Source organism: Chiloscyllium punctatum, chromosome 16 (genome assembly GCF_047496795.1).
Source record: "Chiloscyllium punctatum isolate Juve2018m chromosome 16, sChiPun1.3, whole genome shotgun sequence".
In the NCBI taxonomy this organism is placed as follows: Eukaryota; Metazoa; Chordata; class Chondrichthyes; order Orectolobiformes; family Hemiscylliidae; genus Chiloscyllium; species Chiloscyllium punctatum.
The window spans coordinates 33,172,382-33,197,755 of NC_092754.1; the positions used below are offsets into that span (position 1 = coordinate 33,172,382).

General features: G+C 42.9%; 1 protein-coding gene across 1 annotated transcript in view; it reads right to left on the reverse strand.

The window, feature by feature from the left end:
* Nucleotides 1-8,750: 8,750 nt before the first annotated feature.
* The window catches only part of LOC140487143 (CTD nuclear envelope phosphatase 1-like), a 55,418-nt gene continuing 38,794 nt past the window's right edge, over nt 8,751-25,374 (reverse strand). Inside the window, exons 7-8 of the mRNA XM_072586705.1 lie at nt 22,589-22,673; nt 8,751-15,384 (exon numbers count right to left, since the gene is read on the reverse strand). Of these exons, the coding sequence (XP_072442806.1) occupies nt 15,324-15,384; nt 22,589-22,673 (146 nt within the window). The 3' untranslated portion in view covers nt 8,751-15,323. The remainder of the gene's footprint in view (nt 15,385-22,588; nt 22,674-25,374) is intronic.

Here is a 25,374-nt window from a genome sequence, read left to right on the forward strand (position 1 = left end):
TTATTTGGCTTTTTGTGCATTTAAAACCAGAGAGATATGAAAGTAGCAATGGAAGTGTATCTTGTACATGAGAACAGGGGAGTTACAACATGGGAGCCCATCGACAGGTTTATAGAAGATTTTAATGAGACAACTAGTTACGTCAAGCCCGCTGTATTGTTCCTTTACATTCTTGCTCCACAGAAATGTAATTTGTAAAACCTACATCATAGTAAAATAAGTATACATCGGACACACGGGCAGAAAACTGGCCACCAGGATACACGAACACCAACTAGCCACCAAAGGACATGACCCACTATCACTAGTATCCTTACACACAGACGAGGAAGGACACTGCTTTGACTGGGACAACACAGAGATACAACGACAGAGATGTGGACAAAAAGGACTTCTTAGCAGCATTCATATCAACCCTGAAAGACAATGGACTCACAGAAGAAACCCAACAGACCATCAGACAGACAGTTGCACCAACACTAAGCAGGAAGAAGGAAGAGTCTAGATTAGAGTAGTGCTAGAAAAGCACAGCAGGTCAAGCAGCATCTGAGGAGCAGGAAAATCGCCATTTCAGGCAAAAGCCCTTCATCAGGAATAAAGGCAGGGTGCATGCAGAGTGGAGAGATAAATGAGAGGGGTGTGGGGATGCGGGTCGGGAGAAAGTACCATAGAGTACAATAGGTGAATGGGGGTGGGATGAAGGTGATAGGTCAGAGAGGAGGGTGGAGTGGATAGGTGGCAAGGAAGATAGGCAGGTAGGACAGGTCATTAGGGAAGTGCTGAACTGGAAGGTTGGAGCTGGGGTGAGGTGGAGGGAGGGGAAAAGAGGAAACTGATGAAGTCCACATTGATACCATGGGGTTGAAGTGTTCCGAGGCAGAAGATGAGGCATTCTTCCTCCAGGCGTTGGGTGGTGAGGGAGCGGCGGTGGAGGAGGCCTAGGACCTGCATGTCCTCGGCTGAGTGGGAGGGGGAGTTGAAATGTTGGGCCACAGGGCAGTGGGGTTGATTGGTGCGGGTGTCCCAGAGATGTTCCCTAAAGCACTCTGCTAGGAGGCGTCCAGTCTTCCCAATGTAGAGGAGACCGCATCGGGAGCAACGGATACAATAAATGCTATTAGTCGATGTGCAGGTAAAACTTTGATGGAGGTGGAAGGCTCCTTTAGGGCCTTGGATAGAGGTGAGGGAGGAGGTGTGGGCGCAGGTTTTGCAATTCCTGTGGTGACAGGGGAGGATGCCAAGAAGGGCGGGTGGGTTGTTGGGGGGTGTGGACCTGACCAGGTGACTACTCAATTAACACAGTCTGCTTATTCTTAAACAACAAACTCAAACAAGTCGACACAACATACTCAGAAACCCCAGCCACACTATCATACATTAAAGACATCTCAGAGATAACTACCAGACTACTCTGACCCCTTAGCATCATGGTAGCCCACAATCCTACCAACACACTGAAACAGCTACTGATGAATCTAAAGGACCCTATATCAACAACCAGCAAAACGAATGTCATTTGCAAAGTACCCTGCAAGAACTGTAACAAACACTACATCAGACAGACAGACAGGCAGAAAACTAGCCATTAGGATACACGAACACCAACTAGCCACCAAAAGACATGGCTCACTATCACTAGTATCCTTACATATAGACGAAGAAGGACACTACTTCGACTGGGACAACGCATCCATCCTCGGACAGGCTAAACAGAGATACACATGGGAATTCCTAGAGGCCTGGCATTCAAAGAGGAGCTCCATGAATAAACACATTGATCTGGACTCCATTTACCAACCTCTGAGAAAAAGAACTAGAAATGACATTTTCCACCTTAAGAGACCAAGACACAGGACAGAATACCGTGCTTCACCCGAGGCTCACTGATGATATTCCCTAGATTGGTGATGAAACATCTGAGAACAAACCTTTCAGTTCAGTGAGCAAACTTACAACCTGAACCTCAACCTGAGCTATAAATCTTCTCAAAAATTGCAGTTCTCCATGTATTCCATGTGATCTAATCTTGCTAACCAGTCTCCCATGAGGAACCTTGTCAAGTTCCTTACTGAAATCCATATAGATCACGTCTTGTCCGGCATCAGGTTGAGATTAGTCACTGGGACTTGTCCAGGATCAGGATCAAGATCAGGAACAATGACTGAGACTTGCCCAAGTTCAAGATTGGGATCAGGAACAATGTCTGGGAGTTGTCTGGGATCAGGACTGGGACTTGATCAGGATCGGGAAAAATGACTGGGAATTTCCTGGTATCAGGATTGTGATCAGTGACTGGAATTTGTCCAGGTCAGGTTTGGGATCAGGATCAGGAACGGTCACTGGGACTTGTCCAGGATCAGAATCGGGATCAAGAACGGTCAGTGGACTTGCCCCAGATCAGGATCCGAATTGAAATCAGTCACTGGAACCTGTGCAGGATCAGTGGAGACCACAGGATTAGGATCATGGCCTGCTTCCTCCAATCCCTCTAAAAACAGGTGGTGCTGGTGGTTAATGCTGTGGATACTGTGTGCCTTTAATAGGTTCATTAGCTATCCTTCGAGCTTCCACGAGTGCAATAAAATTATATACACTGATGAGTTTGCCTTATCCACCACAGAGTGGGGAGCTGAATGCTGGGCTGATTTGGCAGGAATGAATCTGGCTGAATGTCCTCCACTCCATTTTGACCAGCTTCACTCTCCTGGTGAAATCAGCCTTACTGTGCCTCTTTCTTTTCACCAGCGTGACAGCTCTACACTGTCAAGTCGGAAGTTTACAGTTTTCCTGCAGCTAGAGGCTGTGACCTCGGGCTCTGATAAGTTCAGTTCTATTCGGAATCTGACAGCTCATTCTCCACATGTGATCGCACTCACGGGATGTGATAAGGGTTTTGATCCCCCTGTGTCCCATAGGAACTCCATAGGGCAGTCACCTATCTCACTTACACTATCCCTTTCACAGCCTGTGGAGATGCCTGGCTCTGGGGTGTATATCTTATTGAGGATACACAAGACTGGACTGGGTCATCTCCCCCATTATATTTCCAGCAGCAGGGTCTCTGTTCCTGCACCAGCCCATAACCCACTCCTGGCAGCTTTCCCTGCCACCACAGGAAATGCAAAACCTGCGCCCACACCACTCCCCTCATCTCTGTCCTAGGCCCCAAGGGATTCTCCCACATCCGTCAGAGATTCACCTGTACCTGTACCAATGTCATCTACCGCATCCATTCCACCCGGTGTGGTCTCTGCTACATCGGGGAGACAGGATGCCTTCTTGCGAATCATTTCAGAGAACATCTCTGGGACATCCACACCCAGCAACCTCATCGCCCCGTGGTTGAACATTTCAATTCCCCCTCCCACTCCGTCAAGGACATGCAGGTCCTGGGCCTCCTCCATCGCCAAATTGTTACCACTCAACGTCTGGAGGAGGAAGGCCTCATATTCCACCTTGGATCCTGCAACTACACAGGATAAATGTGGATTCCTATAGCTCCCTCATTTCCCCTCACCCCACATTATCCCAGTCCCAAGTCTTCAACTTGGCACTGCCCTCCAGACCCATCCGTCACTTCCCCCTCTGACCTATCACCTTCTCCTTCACTTCATCCATTTATTGCTTTCCCAGCTACCTCCCCCCCAACCCCAACCCCACCCCCTTCCCATTTATTTCTCAACCCCGACCTACAAACCTCATTCCTGATGAAGGGTTTATGCCTGAAACATCAATTGTCCTGCTCTTCAGATGCTGCTTGATTTGTTGTGCTTTTCCAGCACCACATTTTCGACTCTGATCTCCAGCAGCTGCGGTCCTCACTTTCTCCCGGGTATGTTATGTGGTAAGATAGACAATGGAGCTGATGAAAGGCTTATGCTCAAAATGTCGATCCTACTGCTCCTTGGAATCTACCTGATCTGCTGTGCCTTTCCAGCTCTTTGACCAAGATAGACAATGGAGACAAGAATCGGGGAAAGCCCAACATAACTTTATTGAACACTTTAGTCAAGGAAAAGCAATATTTATCAGATTCCACGATTGTACTTTAATTAAACTCTACCAGTCCCTTCATAGAACTCCTCAGTAAATAGCGACAAATCTGCACCAGCTCCCAACTTGACATTTCTGAGGAGTTCCTATAGCCCATGCACAGGTCCCTCCTACTGAATGTGAACTGTATGTCTGAAAGGATTGGTCACCCCCATTCAACAAGGCTGGGACAGGCTACTCCTCAGTCTTTGAGGATTGGTTGACCTTTAAAATCTGCAGTCGTAGATTTGGGCTAAAATATCTATATTTCTGGAACGATGTTGGAGGTCATGTGCTTGGTCTTGATCTGGAAATGGTATTGATAGTAGTGACCCCTCTTAACCCTTTGCAGGATGCAACGTGTTGGCACGTTCCCAGGACTGTGAATGTGGGAATTTTTATTCTGATCCCAGAGCAGATCCCTAATCCAGTTCAGCACCACTAAAAAATGATGAAATTGGAAATTCCAGTTACTTACTATGAGATTAAAGACACAAGACACCAAAGAAACAAAATAAATGTTAATGTAGGTGTCTATAAAGCGAACAATAAATACTGAGACTCTTGATGTCTCATCAACATCCAGAACTAACATGAACAGGCAAACTTATCAAACACAACATAACCTGCACTTTAAAATGACTGGATTTAAAAAGTGGCATTCCAGCATTTAAATCCAGGCAGAATTCCATAAACACACCTTTGCCCCAATTGCCAACTTCATTAAAAAGACGATAATCTCAAACCTCAACCCATGTTCTAGCCTTCCCTCTCCTCCCTTCCTGTTCACCGATCCGCTCCAGCCTTCCCACTGACCAATCATAATAACCCCACCTGCACCCACCTATCACCACCCCACCTACCTTTCCCCCAGCCCCACCCCCCCATTCTCCATTTATTTCTCAGTGCACTTCCCCCCCCCCCCACCCCCAGCTCTGATGAAGGGTCCTGACCTGAAATGTTGACTTTCCTGCTCCTCCGATGCTGTCTGACCTTTTGTGCCTTTCCAAATCCACATTTTACACTCCGACTTCCAGCTGCTGCAGTCCTTACTATCACCTAATCGCTACTCAGTGGCTTTTCCTTACAGTTTCCCATCAACTCCAGAGCTGACAGATGCTCCTGGCTTCTCCAAAATCCAATGCCCCAGCAGCAAGGAACTATCAAACAGCTTCTAGGATTTCTCTGCGCCCCTGCTGCAAAGAGCTAGTGACTGTTGGCCCCATTTCTGTTCCTATCCAAGTCTTATGACTGCTCACTGGCCCTTGAACTGATCTATGCGACTTAATAAAACACTCCAACAGGGTCCTATCCTTAAATTTTGGAATGTCGAAGATTGTAACACACAGCACTAGCTACTGCTAACTTATACACCACGCACTGAAAGAACAATAAGACTTCCATCACACTATGTAAAGGCAATTCTTGCAAACCAAATTGGACAGTTGCTCTCCTTACAGAGTGCAGTAATGGAGAAGGTTGAACCTTTTCCTAATCCTGCAATTCCTATTTGCAACAGAAGCAGCTCAGTTTGGGTTCAGAATGAAAATGATAGTTGAAATGAGGATTCATAGCATTCAATAAGATAGTGAGGAGCCCAAAACTGCATTATCAGGTATACCTGATGCTTCAAACTTGCTCAGGAACTGTCTGATGCAATTAGAGAAATATTAAAGGTGAAGAGTTTCATTGGTGGACTGCATTAGTTTCAAATGTCAAATGTCACATAACTTGCAGTGTATATTAACAAGATGAAAATGATTAAATGTGACTTTTTTAATATATAGAGTACCACCAACCAAGAGAATTATTTGCTTCAACACTGAAGCTGTTGAACTTTGAAAATGTTCACATTAAGAACGCAGAGAAAATCTGGAGTGTGAAGATCTGCATACATCTTTGATCTGTGATAGGGCCACTTTAATTCTCAGTGAATACAAACTAGATTTTAAGTTTAAAAATACTAAACAGGAGCATTGAGCTATAAATAGAACTTTAAAGTTCAATGCCATTTACAACCTGGCTTCTTTATTATATCAATATTGATATTGCAACTTCTCTCAAGATGTAATGTGCCATTCATCTCCAGGAGTCATCCACAGCTTGCATCTCCTGCTTCATGGTCAATATAGCTCTGCAAATAGTCAAACTTCAATTCCTTCACCAAAAGGGACAGGTTCAATGTTGAGTCCAGAGGCAACAACTGATCAAAGGTGAAGGGTAGCTGGATTATGCCCAACGTTCACCCAAAATATCCTGCCTTTGTTCCAGGAGTAGGTAGTGGCTGTTTCACTGGTTACCTCAGTGCACACCAATCATACACAGAACCTTCCTGGTCACTGAATCTTTGAAATTTACAGTAAAGGATGTGGCCTTTCATTCCATCAAGTCTTTACTGGATTTTTAAAGAGTTGCTATGTTTTGTCTCACTTTCTGTCCAAAGCCCTATAAATTTCATCAATTTCCTATCCAAATGCCTTTCAAATCTATGGAACTTGGTACCACCACATTTTTAATTCATTCATGGGCAGAGGTATAGGAGGATTACTATGGAAAGACAGTATACGGCATGATTTGTAAAACAGAAAATGAACAGGGAGATAATGGAGTCCACACACAAAAATTCTCGAATGGCAAGCTGCTCGGGAAGCTAAGCAAGAATATGGGTTGGTCAGATTTAAGAAATAAGCATGGACTGCAAAAGCACACAAGTTCTGCCACTTCAAACGTTAAAGGCCCAGCTGGAATACAGTGGATAATTCAGGCCACAATTCAAGAATGGCCTTGAAAGGATCAGAGCTAGTTTTCCTGGGATGTTTCTAGGAATAGGTTATAAGGAAGAGTTGTGGAAACGAAGGCTGTTCTCTGGAGGGGGACAGTTCAGGTTAAGAGATAGTCATAGGTTAGGTGCCGGAAGACTGGAGGTTGGCAAACGTGGTGCCACTGTGTAAGAAGAGTGGTAAAGACAAGCCAGGGAACTACAGACCGGTGAGCCTGACCTTGGTGGTGGGCAAGTTGTTGGAGGGAATCCTGAGGGACAGGATGCACATGTATTTGGAAAGGCAAGGACTGATTCGGAATAGTCAACATGGCTTCGTGCGTGGGAAATCATGTCTCACAAACTTGATTGAGTTTTTTGAAGAAGTAACAAAGACGATTGATGAGGGCAGAGCAGTAGATATGATCTATATGGACTTCAGTAAGGCGTTCGACAAGGTTCCCCATGGGAGACTGATTAGCAAGGTTAGATCTCATGGAATACAGGGAGAACTAGCCATTTGGATACAGAACTGGCTTAAAGGTAGAAGACAGAGGGTGGTGGTAGAGGGTTGTTTTTCAGACTGGAGGCCTGTGACCAGTGGAGTGCCATAAGGATCGGTGCTGGGCTCTCTACTTTTTGTCATTTACATAAATGATTTGGATGCAAGCATAAGAGGTATAGTTAGTAAGTTTGCAGATGACACCAAAATTGGAGGTTCAGTGGACAGCGAAGAGGGTTACCTCAGATTATAACAGGATCTGGACCAGATGAGCCAATGGGCTGAGAAGTGGCAGATGGAGTTTAATTCAGATAAATAAGAGGTGCTGCATTTTGGGAAAGCAAATCTTAGCAGGACTTATACACTTAATGGTAAGTTCCTAGGAAGTGTTGCTGAACAAAGAGACCTTGGACTGCAGGTTCATAGCTCCTTGAAAGTGGAGTCGCAGGTAGATAGGATAGTGAAGACGGCGTTTGGTATGCTTTCCTTTATTGGTCAGAGTATTGAGTACAGGAGTTGGGAGGTCATGTTGCGGCTGTACAGGACATTGGTTAGGCCACTGTTGGAATATTGCATGCAATTCTGGTCTCCTTCCTATCGGAAAGATGTTGTGAAACTTGAAAGGGTTCAGAAAAGATTTACAAGGATGTTGCCAGGGTTCGAGTATCTGAGCTACAGGGAGAGGCTGAACAGGCTGGGGCTGTTTTCCCTGCAGCGGCAGAGGCCGAAGGGTGACCTTATAGGGGTTTACAAAATTATCAGGGGCATGGATAGGATAAATAGACAAAGTCTTTTTCCTGGGGTCAGGGAGTCCAGAACTAGACGGCATAGGTTTAGGGTGAGAGGGGAAAGATATAAAAAAGACCGAAGGGGCAACTTTTTCACGCAGAGGGTAGTATGTGTATGAATGAGCTGCCAGAGGATGTGGTGGAGGCTGGTACAAATGCAACATTTAAGTGGCATTTGGATGGGTATATGAATAGGAAAGGTTTGGAGGGATATGGGTTGGGTGCTGGCAGGTGGGACTAGATTGGGTTGGGATATCTGATCAGCATGGACGGGTTGGACCGAAGGGTCTGTTTCCATGCTGTACATCTCTATGACTCTAAGAGATGACCACTGGAGGTTTTTTTTTACAGAGCAGCCAGAGAAATATTATTCCCTTTTAGCCAGGTCAGGGATCATGCCTTAGATTTGAATTTATCAGATTTTCTTATTGCCAGAGGCGAGATGAGAATCTTTTGCCACTAATTGCGGAATCTGGAATAATTCCCTGACAGCACAGAGTTTACGATACTACTTGGTCTCAAGATTGAGCGATTTGAATTTAAGTGAACAGTGAACATAAAATTCATTTAATTAAACATTGAATAAAAATATCAACATTGGTTCCATCTAGTTTCCTGATAACATAGCTCTGTCCCGGACTCAGATGCACATTAATCAGTCAAGCCATAGTACAGTACAATTAATAACTGGAAAAAGTTATCATTTATTTTAATTTATTTTCTCCAGAAGCTGCAATTTTACTTAGGTTTTGACATTTGTAAATACATTTCAAAATACATTGTTTAAAAAACACTGCCCCACCCTTCCATGGAGTTAGAACAAGGGCATTAATAACCAATGACCTTTAATAGCTACCAGCATGATTTGGTAATTTTTAAACATACAAAAATATTTCACTCTGATCTCTGCATGTAAAGATACAAAAACTTCTCCAACTTCAAGTCTATCTCAATATAAACAGTATGTGAACCACAGGCAAGCATTTTCCTCAAATGAATAAATCATACATCAGACCACAATTGAGGCTTTTTCACACGTGGATTCATCTGTTAGGGTTGAACATACTGGTACTGATATTAAATAGGAAAAATAAAGTTCATTCTAGCTGATATACCCCTTAGTGTGAATCCCCAGTAACAGATTTGCACCATGTTGCTCTCGTCTGTAAGATGGTCAAATTTGAACATGAGGACATGTGGTGCGTTGGCTAGCCGAATCATAACTGGACTGAATTCCCAACTCATTTCACCCAGCCCAGTTTTCACTCCACAGCCATGTAACACACAGATTAAACTTCCTCAGAAACACAAAAAAAAAACAGTTTCAGTATAATAGATCATTTACAACATGCACTTGTACAGCAGCATTCACCAGAAGGCATCCCAAAATTCTACAAAAAGCAAAGTGGAGGTTAAAAGATTTGGTGGAGGGTGACAGACTGTAGGGAAACTCGAAAGCTATTGCAGCAGAACACTCAGGAGTGAATATTGCAGAGTGAGGCAGAGCTAGCTGCAGCATCTCATGGCGAGGACAGAAAGGAGGGAGAGGTCAGTGCAAAGGAAGCCCATTCGCTCCACATTTCTGCATGTTCACCTAAAGAGGTGGAAAGGAACAAGACCCTGCAGAAAATAAATTGGAATAAGGATTTTAAAATTGCTTTGGATGAGCAGGGAAGCAATGAAGATTCAAACGACAAGGGTTATTGGAGAGGAGGTTAGAGAAATAAGTTGCGAAGGGCAGAACTTGTGCACAACCAACTCCTTCCAATGATCTGATAGGAAACAAGTGCATCATGACTCACTAGAGAGAGACAGAAATAGTATCTGAAATGAAAAAAAGTTGGCTTTTCGCAGCAGCTTTTGATCGAGGCCAAAATTCTGGGCAAGACTTAGTCTGAACCAATGGGCTCGATTAAACCTTCCATCTAAAGTCTCAGCCCAGTCATTTTCAGAGGTTGATTGACCAACCTACTGTACACTTACATGATTCAGCTTTTGCTTCCTTCACATAATGTCTGTGTTCAGTTATAGAAAATTGCTTAAAAAAAAGTCAAGATAAAGGAAATAAATTTAGCAAACATTTAGTAGCTTGAAACAGCATGAAGCAGGTGGCAAACTGACCTCCCAATGAGGAGATTCTTATTACGATAAAAGGATCTTCTTTAGATTCTATTTGGAATAAAATTCTTAATTCTAATTATTTTTCAGCATTGTTCGGATTTTTCCCCATTGACCAAAGAGATCCAAACATCACTGTTGAGAAAGTACATTCAGGATTCCTTGAGTTGAGACAATAGAATGATTGTACTGCTATTTTCTTGTCTTAATTCAGCTTACTGAAACACAAGTTACAAAAGAAGCTCTTTTGTCAAAAGAGGAAAATGTTTGCAATTGTTTTCCGGGCAGGATAGAGAATGGAAGAGAGATATCACCTGGAAACTATGATGAATAGCTGGTCACTACTGGTTTAAGGATTCATTCTTCATTTTTCTTATAGATTCAAAGGATTAGGGTTACATTACTGAAACATGTCGAAATTTGTAATTCAGACTTTGAAAACAAAGTTTCATTACATTTTCAACTTTATTTCACAGGCTCCTGTTTAAAATCAAATTGCAAAGCCAATAAAACCAAACTCAGTGGAAACTGCACAGCTCCTGGACTAAACTGGCAATAAGTTTAGTTTTTAAAGACAGATTTTTGAAGTAAGCATTCCACGTGTCCATCTATTGTTCTGAGAAATTAATGAACCAGTAACTTACGGAATAGCTAACCCACTGTAGGTTAGCTAACACCAGTAGGAAAATACTACTAGCTAAAATGGCAATTCAGTTGCCCCCTTAGTTTCCTCTTGAAGAGGCCATCTCATACTGGGGCTAGTTTTAAGTTGTTAGCAGCTGAGTTGTAACTGAGTCAAGTGTCTGAAGAGTAATATTAAACTGCAGTCCTATTCTCACATAACATCAAGTGCACTTTTCAGGAAGGGATATTGGACAACAATTAAAATCCTGACATCTCTCCCAGAGGGAAATCTCAGCACACCCGGCTAAAATCAGCTAGCTAGAAGCAGGTTAAGGACTAAACCAGCTGTTTTCCCAGTCTGTTGAGATGCCACTATGTACATACTTACTACATCACCCAAAACAAAAGCAAGAGTTATGCAGACCAACAATGCCACTAAGAACATTCTTCTCATTTAAATTGCAGGCCATTTTATCAGATCCTTTGGGATTACAAGTTGTTCACTTACTCACTACAACAGGCCCGTGCCACAAAAGAGCAACTGGCAAGCTATAGAATCTAATTACAAAGGGACAAGATTTCAAAGAAGTCTTCTGCCAGTGAATTGCAGGGATGGGTGTTAAAACTTTAATTTGAGCAGGTACTCCCACTGGTCACCATGATAGAAGATACCAATTCACAGAAGTTTTTTCAGCCATCTCCTAACATCACTTTGGACTACTGGTCCACACAACGATCAAGCGGTGCCTAGTAATCAAACAAACAGTCTGGCAAATTACAGGAAAGCTCAGATGCTCTTTAACCCTTGAAAATACAGCTTAGCATGGCAAACGTGGGCTGCCAAATTATAAATACTCAAATTGAGGTGACAAAACTTTTCAGCCACTACAAACAATTTACGAAATCAGTATTGCTCAAACTTGTCCAGCAAAGCACAGCTAAAACTTGCTGACATTATAATCTGCTGAGCACACTGCTCAAAATATCAGTGTTGGGCCCTGGAATGAAGCACATCACCACACAATGGCACAGCAACACACCGAGGATTTTATGAGTCAGCTGTTAAAAACAGCAACTCGCACTGTTCGATTGTTCAGGAAGCGGAGAGAAAAATGGTGTGATGAATTCAAAATACAAACTTAACTAAAAATTCTGGTGAGATCTTTCAGCACTGCACAAAAATACTAGAAGCAGCTAATTTCCACAGATTCTTCTGTTTTACATAGCATCATATTTAGGGTGAGGTGATTACATACGTTCCATTGTCTTTTGCTCTACATTAGTGAGACCTAGAGCTCACTTTGAATTCACGGGTTGGAATGCAGTATGTCAGGCAGGCTTGACCAATTTGGAATGATCCCATTTTCTGATTATGATCAAGATATCCACAATAGGGGGTGTAACTCAGCAGCCTGGCCACTAAAAAAGTGAGGTTGTTGCCAGGGTTCGTTTTAATATGTTTCATCCCAATCTTGATGGCTGAGAGCTCCTGCAGAGTTGTGAGGGGTTTAAAATGGAGGCTACAAAAGTCTGATCAATATGGAAGGATTTCCATTACTATGTGCCTAATGGACATACTGCATTATAGGAGAAAAGGCTGCTACTTTCACACCCATAATTGTATCCTAATTATGCCCGAATTCCACTGAAATACTTTATATGCAAAAGAGTTGAAAGTCATAAACATTGTTGTTAATGGGGCAGGTGAAGTGGTGCAAAATTACAAGTTTAGCTCAATCTCTCTGAAACCAGGTCAATCATGAAATTAGCCACTATGAAATTGGTGAATGCATACTCTGGGATTAAAGATGGCAGTTTCATGGTGTTGGTAGGTGTTCCAACAGACATTCCATTTATGATAGTTATGCAATCAAAAATGCTAATGAACAGTTTATCCAAGGTACTATTGCAAGCAAGTCTGCATATGGAGACTGCAAATAAGCTATAGCATTTGAATTCATCATCTGCATTACACCAGTGTCTCCTAAGGCAGGTTAAACATAAGAAAAGGCCAAAATAACATTCTTCCTGCTGCAGCTCTCTCATTTTTGTGATAATGCAGGCAAAACAATTAAAATTCCACTGGGTTATGGCACATAATCTGTAACACCAACTAATGACTGATAAAGGCTCAAGCCAGTCTGCGCTAAGCATCAGTTGCAGACTGATTGTGTGATCTGCCATGACCGAACATAATTGCTTGGCACCAGAGACAGCCTTTGGTCTTGTACCACCAAAATAGAGATCATCAATAAAGGCATTGGAGGTCCATGCTCCTCTAAAACTTTAATTTATGAATGGCCAGAATGCAAACAAGTCTCAGAATCTCCACAGTGTGGAAGCAGGCCAGTCAGTCCAACGGATCCACACTTACCCTCTGAACAGCATCCCAACCAGAGTCACGCCCCCTAACCTATCCCTGTAACCCTGCATTTCCCATGGCTAATCCACCATGCCTGCACATTCCTGAACACTACAGGGTAATTTAGCATGGCCAAACCACTTAACCTGCACATCTATGGACTGTGGGAGAAAACCCATGCAGACACGGGGAAATTTCCCAGGGGTGGAATTGAACCTAGGTCCCCGGTGCTGTGAGGCAGCAGTGCTAACCACTAATCCAACACACCACCTGAAATCCATTACCCAGTTTAGTCTTCAGCAGTTCAAGAGGCCTCTATTTGACTCAGTTATTTTCATTTTCTGAGCATTTACCCATTCCCATTTTGCTCATTACTCAACGTTGCAAAATACTGAGTGATTCGTGGGAGACCCTTCCAAAATACTGCTATAGTCTCAGGAAACATGAGAAAAAAAAAACTTTGTTTTTATACTGTGCTCATTTACATCTATCTAGATATCCCAGTGCTTCCCATATAAAATATTCATTGGAAGCACAGTTGCTGTTACGTAGGCAAATGTGGGAGCTATTTTGCACATTGCAAAATCCCACAAACAGAAATGAGATGAATGATTAGTTTAACCTGATTTTGGCCTGATCATTGGGAAAAGATGGTAACCAGGACATAGAAGAACATACTGCTCTTTAAATATTGCTGTGTGCTCAGGGTCTAAAGGACAACTTCACTCCACAATTTCCTGTCTTAGAGAGGGAGCTCTCCCAAAGATACCATTGTATTTGAACAGCAGAAGCCTGTCATCCTTCAAGTAAATGGATACCAGTTATAGAAATGTTAAAGTAATTCTCTCAGAAAAGTCACATTTGAAAATTGGGAGATTCCCTCCCTGGTCATATTTCATGTATAAACATTTTCAATCGATCTGTTCAGAGAAGTTAAGACACACCTCTGCAGCAGCTGAGATTTGAACCCAGACCTTCTGGTCCAGATATAGGGACACTAACACGTCACCATAAGAGCCATCATACTTTGTGTAAATTGGAGACAATGAGCATTCAGCCGTGAACAATTAACACATCCTGTTTTTACACAATTCTTAGCACCAGTCCCTTCACAGGGGTCAAGAACATAAACTGCTGATTTTCATTCTTCTTAGATCAAAAGCGCAAGGCTAATTGTCATACTGCCATACATTGTCTTCTCTGCGAACATCAGTATGATGGCACACAGATCCTTGGCCTATCGAGCCAACAGGCAGATCCAGAAAAAAAAGAAGAGAAAGAAGCTGGAAGAGAGAGATAATTACATAAAATGAAAAAAAAACTGTAGAAACCCTGGCAGAAAGGAATAGGATTTTCAGTGGAATTATCAATCATTTAGGGAAAAATAAAACATTCTGAGGCAAGGCTGATGGTTACAATCAAGCTGTGCCTCTTCAGGCCATAAAATGAAGCCATGATACAAATCACCCATTACTGTACTAGAAATCAGATTTTATTCTTCGTTTGATATGCAGTAATACTGTTTGATAAAAGCTGAACTGACAGAACTGTTTCACATTAGGGAGGAATTTTAAAAAAAAATCTAGGCCCAAACAAAGCCTTGTTCTAGATTTGTGGTTTAGCACCATTGATAGGCTCAGATTTGGGAATGCTGCGTCTGGTCAAACTACTTGGTGAAAACTTGGCATCATGTAGAAGGACGGAGCACATAAAAAAAAAACCTGGACTCCCTTTCAGTGGGAAGTAACCTGGTTACCTTTAAACTGATAAGTTAATTTTCATGGATATCATCTTATCTTTACATAATCAAACATTAAAAGGCAGAACACATCAAAACAAAACCTCCAACTCAGGCAAGTGAGGGAATTTGAGCTTAAAAATACCATTTTATAAACAAAAAAAAAGATATATTAAAATGCATTTGACGATGCACCATCTCAGCACTGATTTGAACGTTTGTAACATTCACATTGATATCTGCCCACGCAGAAGTAAACAGGTCTTGACTGTCCACTGAGTTTATGTCACTTCATGCATACTCAAAACACCTCCTTGGTGCGCAGGCTTTACAATGTTCTATGCACCATAGGACTGGTATGAGCTGTCAATAAGGGTGTGCCAGAAATATCGAATGCAATGTCACCACAGTCTATGTTGGTGGAGATTCCGACTGAGGACAGACCGAACATCTGAAGTAAACCTGCAGGAAAGGAGAGAAAAGAAAACTTGGAACGCAACTTTCATTTTTTTTTTAAGAATCACCACAGCTCCACTCCGCCCTTGCCCACAACTCCCTGTTGTCTTCTCCTATTTTTTGATGGAAGCATTCATTTCCTCAGAACTGATTTCTGCTTTAGTTTCTGATTTACAGCATCTGCAGTTCTTTTGGGGTTTTCATAAATATATTAGCAAAAAAAATTTTTTTGACTTTACAAAAATATAACAAATACCAGTATAATAAAAAGCAAATTACAATACATGCCTACTAACTATTAACCTATCCTTTAATACAAAACAAAAACAAACACTTACAAAGCAATACCTATAAATAAATAAGTGACTAGTAAAACAAAAAACACAAAAGAACACAAAACACCAATGCTTGGTGCAAAGCTCCCAAACAAAATGGGAGCATTGTATATATACACGTATTAACTCAGGGGCCCGCCCTTCAAGCCTCAGCAAACCGAACCATCCTGGTTAAACAAACACCCCAGTTAAGTTAGCAGACAGATCGGAGTCCAAATAACTCAATAAGGGCTGTCATGTCTTATAAAAATGGTCTGTTGTGTGGTGCACCATATTTGTGAAAAGCGTCCATGGGAATGTGCTCCATAATTAATTTCCGCCATCCCAGCAAGCCCGGTGGGTTCTCAGACACCCAATTAGAGTCATAGAGATGGACAGCATGGAAACAGACCCTTCGGTCCAACCCGTCCATGCTGACCCAGATATCCCAACCCAATCTAGTCCCACCTGCCAGCACCCGGCCCATATCCCTCCAAAGCTTTCCTATTCATATACCCATCCAAATGCCTCTTAAATGTTGCAATTGTACCAGCCTCCACCACTTCCTCTGGCAGCTCATTCCATACACGTACCACCCTCTGCGTGAAGACATTGCCCCTTAGGTCTCTTTTATATCTTTCCGCTCTCACCCTAAATCTATGCCCTCTAGTTCTGGACTCCCCAACCTCAGGGAAAAGACTGCCTATTTATCCTATCCATGCCCCTCATAATTTTGTAAACCTCTATAAGGTCATCCCTCAGCCTCCGACACTCCAGTGAAAACAGCCCCAGCCTGTTCAGCCTCTCCCTGTAACTCAGATCCTCCAACCCTGGCAACATGCTTGTAAATCTTTTCTGAACCCTTTCAAGTTTCACAACATCTTTCCGATAGGAAGGAGACCAGAATTGCACGCAATATTCCAACAGTGGCCTAACCAATGTCCTGTACAGCCGCAACATGACCTCCCAACTCCTATACTCAATACTCTGACCAATAAAGGAAAGCATACCAAATGCCTTCTTCACTATCCTATCTACCTGCGACTCCACTTTCAAGGAGCTATAAACCTGCATTCCAAGGTGTCTTTGTTCAGCAACACTCCCTAGGACCTGACCATCAAGTAAGACTATTCTTCTGTGCACAGTAAGAAAGAATATTGAATAGTTTCTTCCCATACCCATCTAAACATGATAAATTTGATAGATCTAGAAGGAGAGATATCAAGTCTACTTTAACTTCAGTCCTCAATACCCTCCCTATCTCTCCTGCCACAGCGCTTCAATAAACACACTCTGGCATGTCCAGAAGCAACTGGTAAGAGTACCTACACTTATTTAACATCTGGGGCACATTGGAGATGTCCCTTGTTTAAACTTTGCCAGACGAGCCATGTGCAGAACTTTTAACAGCACAGTGCATGTCCTATTACAGATTGAGATCTTTTGTGCATTCTCCCATATGTCCTCCCACATTTCAGAAGAGTTCTCCACTCTTAGCTCTTGCTCCCGAACCCCACATAAACAATTAATATCCTGCTAGGCCCCGCCACCCAGTAGGCAATAGAGGGCACTAACTAAAAGGCGCTTGTGGCACATAGCAACAACCTCTCTGTATCGGGCTTATTGGGCTTAGTGAGAAGCATAGTCTTCTTCTGGATAAAATCCCTAATGGAAAAGATCGCTGTTGGGCTCAGATTTGCTGCTCAGTTGCTTGAAAGACATCATAACCTCCCCCTCAAACAAGTCTCCCAAACTAGAAACTCCTCTCGCTGCCCATTGTTTGAACCCTGACCCCATCATCCCTGGTTAGAACCTTGGCATACCGACTAAGGGAGTAAGTGGTGAAGTCTTGGATAAGCAGCCCTCACTCTGACACATTGCCCTCCATGTCTTGATGTACTAATAACAGTCGAGTTCCAGCAGTCGTCCATAACTACCCTCATCTTATCCAGCAACAGCAAGTTAATAAGAGGGCACTTTGCCTGGGAGGCTTTGATATCCAGCCATATTGAGCTTGGATCGTTACCTGCACAATCACACACAAAGGACAGCAGGAAACTCAACTGATACCTCCTGATGTCTGGGAAATCAACTCTCTCCCTCCTTGTGGCAACTGCAATTTAGTAAGTTTGATGAGGGGCAACTCATGACGCCAGACAAAGGAACTAAACCAACCCATAGGTTTTCTCAATGTTAACCTGGGAAACATTATTGGGAGCATATGCATGGGATAAAGCAAACAAGGAAAGATATTTATATTAATAAGGGCTATTCAGCCCAACTACGAAATTGGAAGAGCCTCTCATCTCTGAGGATCTTGCCTAATATTGTCAAGCAGGTGAGCAAAATTAGTCTGAAATAACCAATCAAACATGGGGCTAGTAAAGATACCTAGGTTTTTTTTAAGATTAGATTAGATTAGATTACTTACAGTGTGGAAACAGGCCCTTTGGCCCAACAAGTCCACACCGCCCCGCCGAAGGGCAACCCACCCATACCCCTACATCTACCCCTTACCTAACACTACGGGCAATTTAGCGTGGCCAATTCACCTGACCTGTACATCTTTGGACTGTGGGAGGAAACCGGAGCACCCGGAGGAAACCCATGCAGACACGGGGAGAACGTGCAAACTCCACACAGTCAGTTGCCTGAGGCGGGAATTGAACCCGGGTCTCTGGCGCTGTAAGGCAGCAGTGCTAACCACGGTGCCACCGTGCCGCTCAGAGGTTCTGTATCGGAAACCCACCTGTGACCACTGAAAGGGATCCTAGGGCCACTTCAACCTCTGGCACTTCGAGGCCCCCCAAAAGCATAACCTCTGACTTTGCAAAGTTGATCTTATATCCTGAAGTAGCCCCAAATACATTGTATCAGATGGGGTACGGAGGTCATCGGGTCTGATAAAAACAGAAGGACATCATCCGCATACAGTGTAATCTTGTGTACCCTTGATCCCACTTCCGGAACGGTTATGTGGATGTTCTGATGAATGGCCTCTGCCAGCGGCTCTATCATCAACATAAACAATAATGGTGAAAGGGGGCAGCCTTGATGACTACCCCTACCAATCCTAAAATTCCCAGACCTCACCCCATTGGTGATGACCGTGGCCAGAGGGTGGCGATATAAAACCTCCACCCACCGAGCAAAGACCCCACCCAATCCAAACCACTCTAAGGTTTAAAATAGATACGGCCATCCCAGCTGGTCAAATGCTTTCTCTGCATCTAAGGAAATCACCAATCCCTGGATCGATCGTTGCTTACATACTTGGACCATATTTAGCAACCTTCTAATATTATTAGAAGACCTATGGCCCCTTATAAAACCTGTCTGGTCCTCTTCGACAATTTGAGCACCAAGATCTTAGGTAGAATCTTAAAATCTGAATTTAATAGAGAGATGGGCCTGCATGAGGCACAATCCTCAGGAAACTTCTGCTTCTTAAGAATGAGGGAAGTATTAGCTTCTCTCAAAGATGGTGGTAGGCATTCATACATATAGGAGTGATTGTACATTTCCAACATTAGCCCTGACAGAATCCCTATAAACTCCTTATAAAACTCATCTGGAAGACCATCAGGGCCAAGTGCTTTCCCACTCTGAAGTTGCTGAGCTGCCTCCTGTATTTCCTGAACCATCAAGGGGGCATTAAGGAGAGGGGTCTGTTCCAGGGTTGCCCCAGGGAAGTCCAGGCTCTTAAAATAGGCTTCCATCTTGGCCTTCCTATCCTCGCAACATTCAGACCGAAACAATTCAGAGTAAAAACTCCGAAAAGCGTCATTAATCCTTTTGTCATCGTAAGTAAGGACCCTGGCACTGTCTCCAATCTAAATGGATTGGGGAGCACGCTTTTTCCTAGTCAGATACGCTAAATACTTCCTTGGCCTATCCCCATATCCGAACAGCCTTTGTCAAGCAAAAACAAGTTCTTTCTTTGCGGTTTGAGTCCATATTGAATTCTAAGCAGCCTGAAGGGATGTGATCCGCTGTAGCTTGGTCACCGAAGGCCTTGCAAAATGTGCCGCCTCAGCGACTTTCAGCCACGTCTCAAGTAGATGTTGCTGTTCCCCCTCTTGTCGTTTCTGGCGAGCTGAATAAGAAATAGCTAATCCCTTAGCAAAGGCCTTAAGTGGTCTCCCCTAGCACGGACAGACTACTAGTCATGCCTGAGTTGATCTTCAAAAACTCCTGAAACTCCCTCAAAACGTATTCCACAAATTTGGAATGCTTAAGGAGAATAGAATCTAGACAGCAGTGCCGCAAACCCAGCCCCTCACTCTTGCCCTTAACCTCCAAATATACTGCTGCGTGATCAGAGATATCTACCCAATTTTACAACCCATAATCGAATCCACAAGGGTCGAGGGAGCCCAAAAAAAAAGATCAATCCGCGTGTGACATTTATGTGGGTTTGAAGAAAAGGTAAAGTCCCTGCTGGTAGGGTGATGACATCTCCAAATATCCACCATCCCCAGCTCTCGCATAAGTCAGCCACCTGCTTGGCCTGTGAAGAAATAGTTGGGAGCCCACTAGGCATCCTGTCCACCGTCAGGTCCAAAAGGCAATTGAAATCCCCCCCCATAATAATGTGCCGTGTTCCAAAGGCACTCAGCTTAGAAAAGGCACTAACCAAAATGTTGAGGTGATGTGTCGGAGGACAGTAGATATTTTAAATGCCATATTCCTCCCCATGTAAGTATCTCAGACCACCCTTGCTAATCTTTTACCTGCTATATTAGTGTGAGTGGAAGATTTTTCGGGATAAGTACCATCACTCCCCTACTTTTAGTAGCAAAGGATGAAAAGAATAGCCTAGCATACACCCCCCCCACACCCACCCCGTTGTAACCTCAGGTGTTCCCCATCATCAAGATGGTTTCCTGCAACAGAGCAAGATCAACCCTTTCCCTCTTAAGGTTAGAAAGCACATTTTTTCCTTTTAAAAGGGAATGACTTCCCTTGATGTTCCAGATGCATCATTTAACAAGACACTTAGCCATATCCTCTTTTAAGAGACCCTTGAACCCCTGGGAGGGAGAACCCGGCTTGAAATGTGCTGAGCACAAGTAAATGGAGACTCAAGAGTCGCAGAATTGTGTATACAAAACTACTCTATTGTAACTACAAACTATTGCTACCAAACAAACAAAGAAAACCAACTTGAACTCTTCCCCCTGCCATAGGGGGCACTCACCCTACCCACCCCACTCCTGCACAGCTCCTTCAGGCCCAGACTGTGCCCCAGTCTTAGGCAAAAATATATAAATAAACAAGATGATCCTTAAGTCAACAAAAGACGACAAAGTCAGGATAAGCACTCCGCCCTTCCCCGGCTCCATGTCACCCCACTTGTGACTAATAGTGAAAAAGAACAAAAAAAAGGGAAAACAACAAAGGGCACCCACAAATTTTCCCATGATAAAATCAAGAGAAAAAAAAAGGGAAAAGGGAAAACACAGGGAAAGAAGGAAAAAGGACGAACATTAACCGTATCCTTCAGACCAAATCGGCCTATTTTAAAGCGCCTACAAAGTTCGTGGCTTTATCCGCTGAGTCAAACGTATAAATTGAGTCCTCGTGGCTGAAAGGGAGCACTGCAGGGTATCTCATGGAGTACTGGATGCCCAGGTCCCTCAGCTGCTTTTTAACTTCATCAAAGGACTTCCTCTTTCGAATTACAGTTGCCGAGAAATTCCGGAAAAACTGGATTTTTGTCCCCTTGTGCAGCAGTGCCTGTGGAGGCTTCTATCACTCTTTATTTGTCCCTGTACATGAAGTAGTGCACTAGCACCGGGCGGGAGCGCTATACTGGCCCAGACCTGTGCACCGCCACCTGACAGGCCCTTTCAATCTGCAGTGGGCTGGATTCAATTTGAAGGCCCAGGAGTTGCGGCAACCAATTTTGAAAGAGGCTGACGGACTGCCCACCTTTACCCTCTGGGAGCCCGACAACCCGAAAATTCGTCCTCCAACCTCGATTTTCGATGTCATCGACCTGATCATGCAAAGCCTGCACTTGCTGCTCCAGCATTGGATCTGTCTGGACGAGGACTCCGTCGCCGCGCCGAGGAAGTGGTTCGACCCGTCACCTCCTCCATCTGTTCAGAGGCCCTGGAGCTCCCGCTCATGCTTCTGCAGCATGGACATGATGGGTTGGACCTGGGCATGGATCTCCTTGACCGCAGCCTCAACCTTCATGGTAAGTCTCACCATCACCGTCGCCAATTCCTGAGAGTCTGTCATGTCCCCCGGGGGTTCGGGAGAGGCTGCTACCGCAGCCTGTGGTGTGCCCGGTGCTGCAGGGGAGTGTCCTCCTTGCTCACTCCTTTCCCTTTTGGCATCCTTCCCACTCCTAATTGTCAACGAATATGTGCTCTTCAAGTTTTTAAATTAACAATTCCTCCATATACGTTGGCCAGGGATGGTAAAAATAAAACCAATATGCCTTGGCTATTAGGCAGAGCTGTCCACGGCACTGTGACTGAATTGTCGCCATCTTGCTGAGTCCATTTGTTTGGCTTTTAATTATAGAAGAGCAAGGCACTGCCAGCATAAGAAATTGAAAATATGTACAGGAAATGCTGGAAATAGTAAACAGGTCAAGGATTGTTCTGGAGAAGGTAACAGAGTTAACATGAACCATATCAGGTGGTATATATATTCACTGTAGCACTGGAGTAAGTTGTACACTTTTTAAAATAGTGCAAAGAAAACAGAGTCAGCCACCTAATGTCTTTAAGTGGCTAGGGCAAGAATTCTTTGAGACAATTCTTCTCTCAAAGCCCTCTGAATATATTCGGAATTGTTAAATAAGACAAACTGTAGCAGTTTTTGGCAGCATTAGAGAATTGCAAAGCACACTGTATTTAGTAAATTCACAGTTAACTTACCTTAATGCATCAAGCATAGGTAACAGGTTTAATAAAGCTGTATCCCCAGGATCACTGAACCAAGACTTTATTGGAATTGCATTATCTGTGTAGAATGGAGAATTATAGACAAAATTAATAACTTTCAGGAAATGACAAGAAAACGTTCACCCCATGTCTCCTCCATCCAGCCTGACAGATTATTCCACACATACATCACCGCTCTATCAGATCAATGTTTGCTTTTTGTTTTAAATATTTATGACCACTAGTCCTATAAATCCTACAAGCTGCCTTATTTTAACAGGAATGATACCAGCTTTCATTATAGACATTAGAACGTCCAATTTAAAGTAAGAGATATTTTTCAATCCAACTCAACTCAAAAAAACTTCTGCTGTCAACATGCTGTCTGTTTAATAGAGCTCATCTCAAAGCAGCAAAGCTTAATTGGTGAGGATGAGGTAAACTAGAGATTAACCGTGGTCAGTGAAGCAGGTTTACTGATTGGCAGGTGCCTTGGACGTGTGGCTCCATCTCAAAACCAAATCCAACAGAAATGTTGGCCGTAACCAGCTAAATTGTGGATTGGTCTTAAAAATGATTGATATTCATGATTTACTTCAGCTAAGCCATTTAATATATTTCTACGTGTAAATAAAAGTTCCTTAAACTCAATCTTTATATCCTAAATGGAAGGAAGTCTACTAAAACCTGTGCTAATTGCTCATCTGCCCATAGACCTTGGGAAGACTCCATTTGTTCTCAGAAAGGACTTCCGCAACTTTTAAAAGAAAATTCAATGCTGAAGTCCATGTAAAAGGTTCAATTGATATTAATCAACAAAGCTAAGATTGACACCAGTGGCCAATGTGTCTCATATTTACATTACAATTGCAGGGGTAGACAGAATCTCTATTCACAATTTAATTCAGGTTGCAATCTGAGAATTAGGAACAGGGTACAGAATTTGTACCTCAACACCATTCTCTTGCTTTCAATTCACCAAGCATCCACAGGCTTAGGCAAACAGAGTTCCAAACTTTTACCATACTTTCAAAAACGCCCCACCCAATTTCCCTCCTGAATGGTTCGTTCCAGTTTCAAAATTGAGCCCAACAGGTACAATTTCCCGAAGGGAGGAAATAGATTCTCTTTATCAAATCCTTTTAAGACCTCCATTGTATCACGTCTCAATCTCCTACACGTAGGAGAATACAAATCAAACCTGTCTTTCTGGTGTTTGCCAAGAAATAAGAGTCACCATGCATGACATAGAGAGCAGGTACTTTAGCACTCGGTGTTAAATGTGCTATAATATAATTATACAGGCTTCAAAAAGAGACAGGGTGAAAGACTACTTTTGTGTTTAAAAAAAATCTGCAGAATATATTCTAATGTAATTGATGTAATGGAGATTTCTCCTCTGGCTTATATATCCTTTTTCACCAAATACTAAGTGTCTAAGTTCTAATTTTTGGACTAACCATCTTCAAAGTCCAAACAGATGCAAAACTTTCTTACAGTAATGAATCCACCCAAACTTGGGAAACATATTTCCCACACAGGTTGCGTTGGTCCTTGGAGGGATGCAGAGATGCTTGACCAGAAGTGATCATAGTTCTACTGGTTTTAAAATAGTTATGGAAAGGGGTAAGCCTTCTATAAAAGTTCTTAATTAGAGTAAGGTAAATTTTAATGGCATGGCAGAACTTTCAAAAGTTGATAGCAGTAGTTTGTTCGCAGGTAAAGACAGAACTGACACGTTGAAGGCTTTCAAAAGTGTAATAAATGAAAGTTCAGAGGCTTTATGCTTCCTGTTAGAGTGAAAAGTAAAGCTGGTAGAATTACACAATGGATAAAGATAGATATTGGGGTTCCAGTCAAGAATAAATAAAAAGAATCATAAGATATAGACAGCTGGGATCACATGAATTTCTTGACGAATATAACGATGGTAGGGGCATTCTTAACATGGAAATCAGAAAGTCAAAAGAGTGGATAAGGATGAGGTAATCCAAAATAGATTCTACAAAAACATTAAGAGCAGAAATGAGAGAGAGAGAGAGAGAGAGAGAGAGAGAGAGAGAGAGTAGGGCCCCTTAAAGATCATCTTTGTATTGAACTCAGGGGATGGGAGAGATATTAATGAATATTTCATGTCAGTTTTTACTGTGGAGAAAGAAATGTAAATGAGAGAACTTGGGGAAATAAATATGGAAATATGTAAACAGTCCATATTACAGTAGAGGAAGGTCTTAGAAAACAAAGGTGGATAAATCTCCTGGACCTGATTAAGTGTATCCCAGGGCAGGACAGTTGATGTTGTTTACTTGGACTTGAGAGAAGCCTTTGATTTAGGAGAAATGATCCATAAGATAGATTGATTAATAAAGTTAGATCTCAAGGGATTCAGGGTGAACTTGCCAATTGGATACAAAATTGGCTTGGTGGTAGGAGACAGACAGTAGTGGTGGAGAGTTGTTTGTTAGAATGGAGGCCTGTGGCCAGTGTGCTCCACAGGGATGAGAATAAAAGAGGCATGGTTAGTAAGTTTGCAGGTGACACCAAAAGTTGTGGTATAGTGGACACTGAAGAAGCTTATCGAAGATTACAAAGAGATCTGGATCAACTGGGTCAGTGGGGTGAGGAATGACAGGTGGGAATTTAATTTGGATAAGTGCGAGGTATTACGTTTCGGTAAAACAAACAAGGGCAGGATTTCATGTTGAGGATGTACAGGATGTTGGTGAGGCCTCTTCAGGAATACCGTGGGCAGTGCTGGCCACCCTGTTATACGAAGGCTA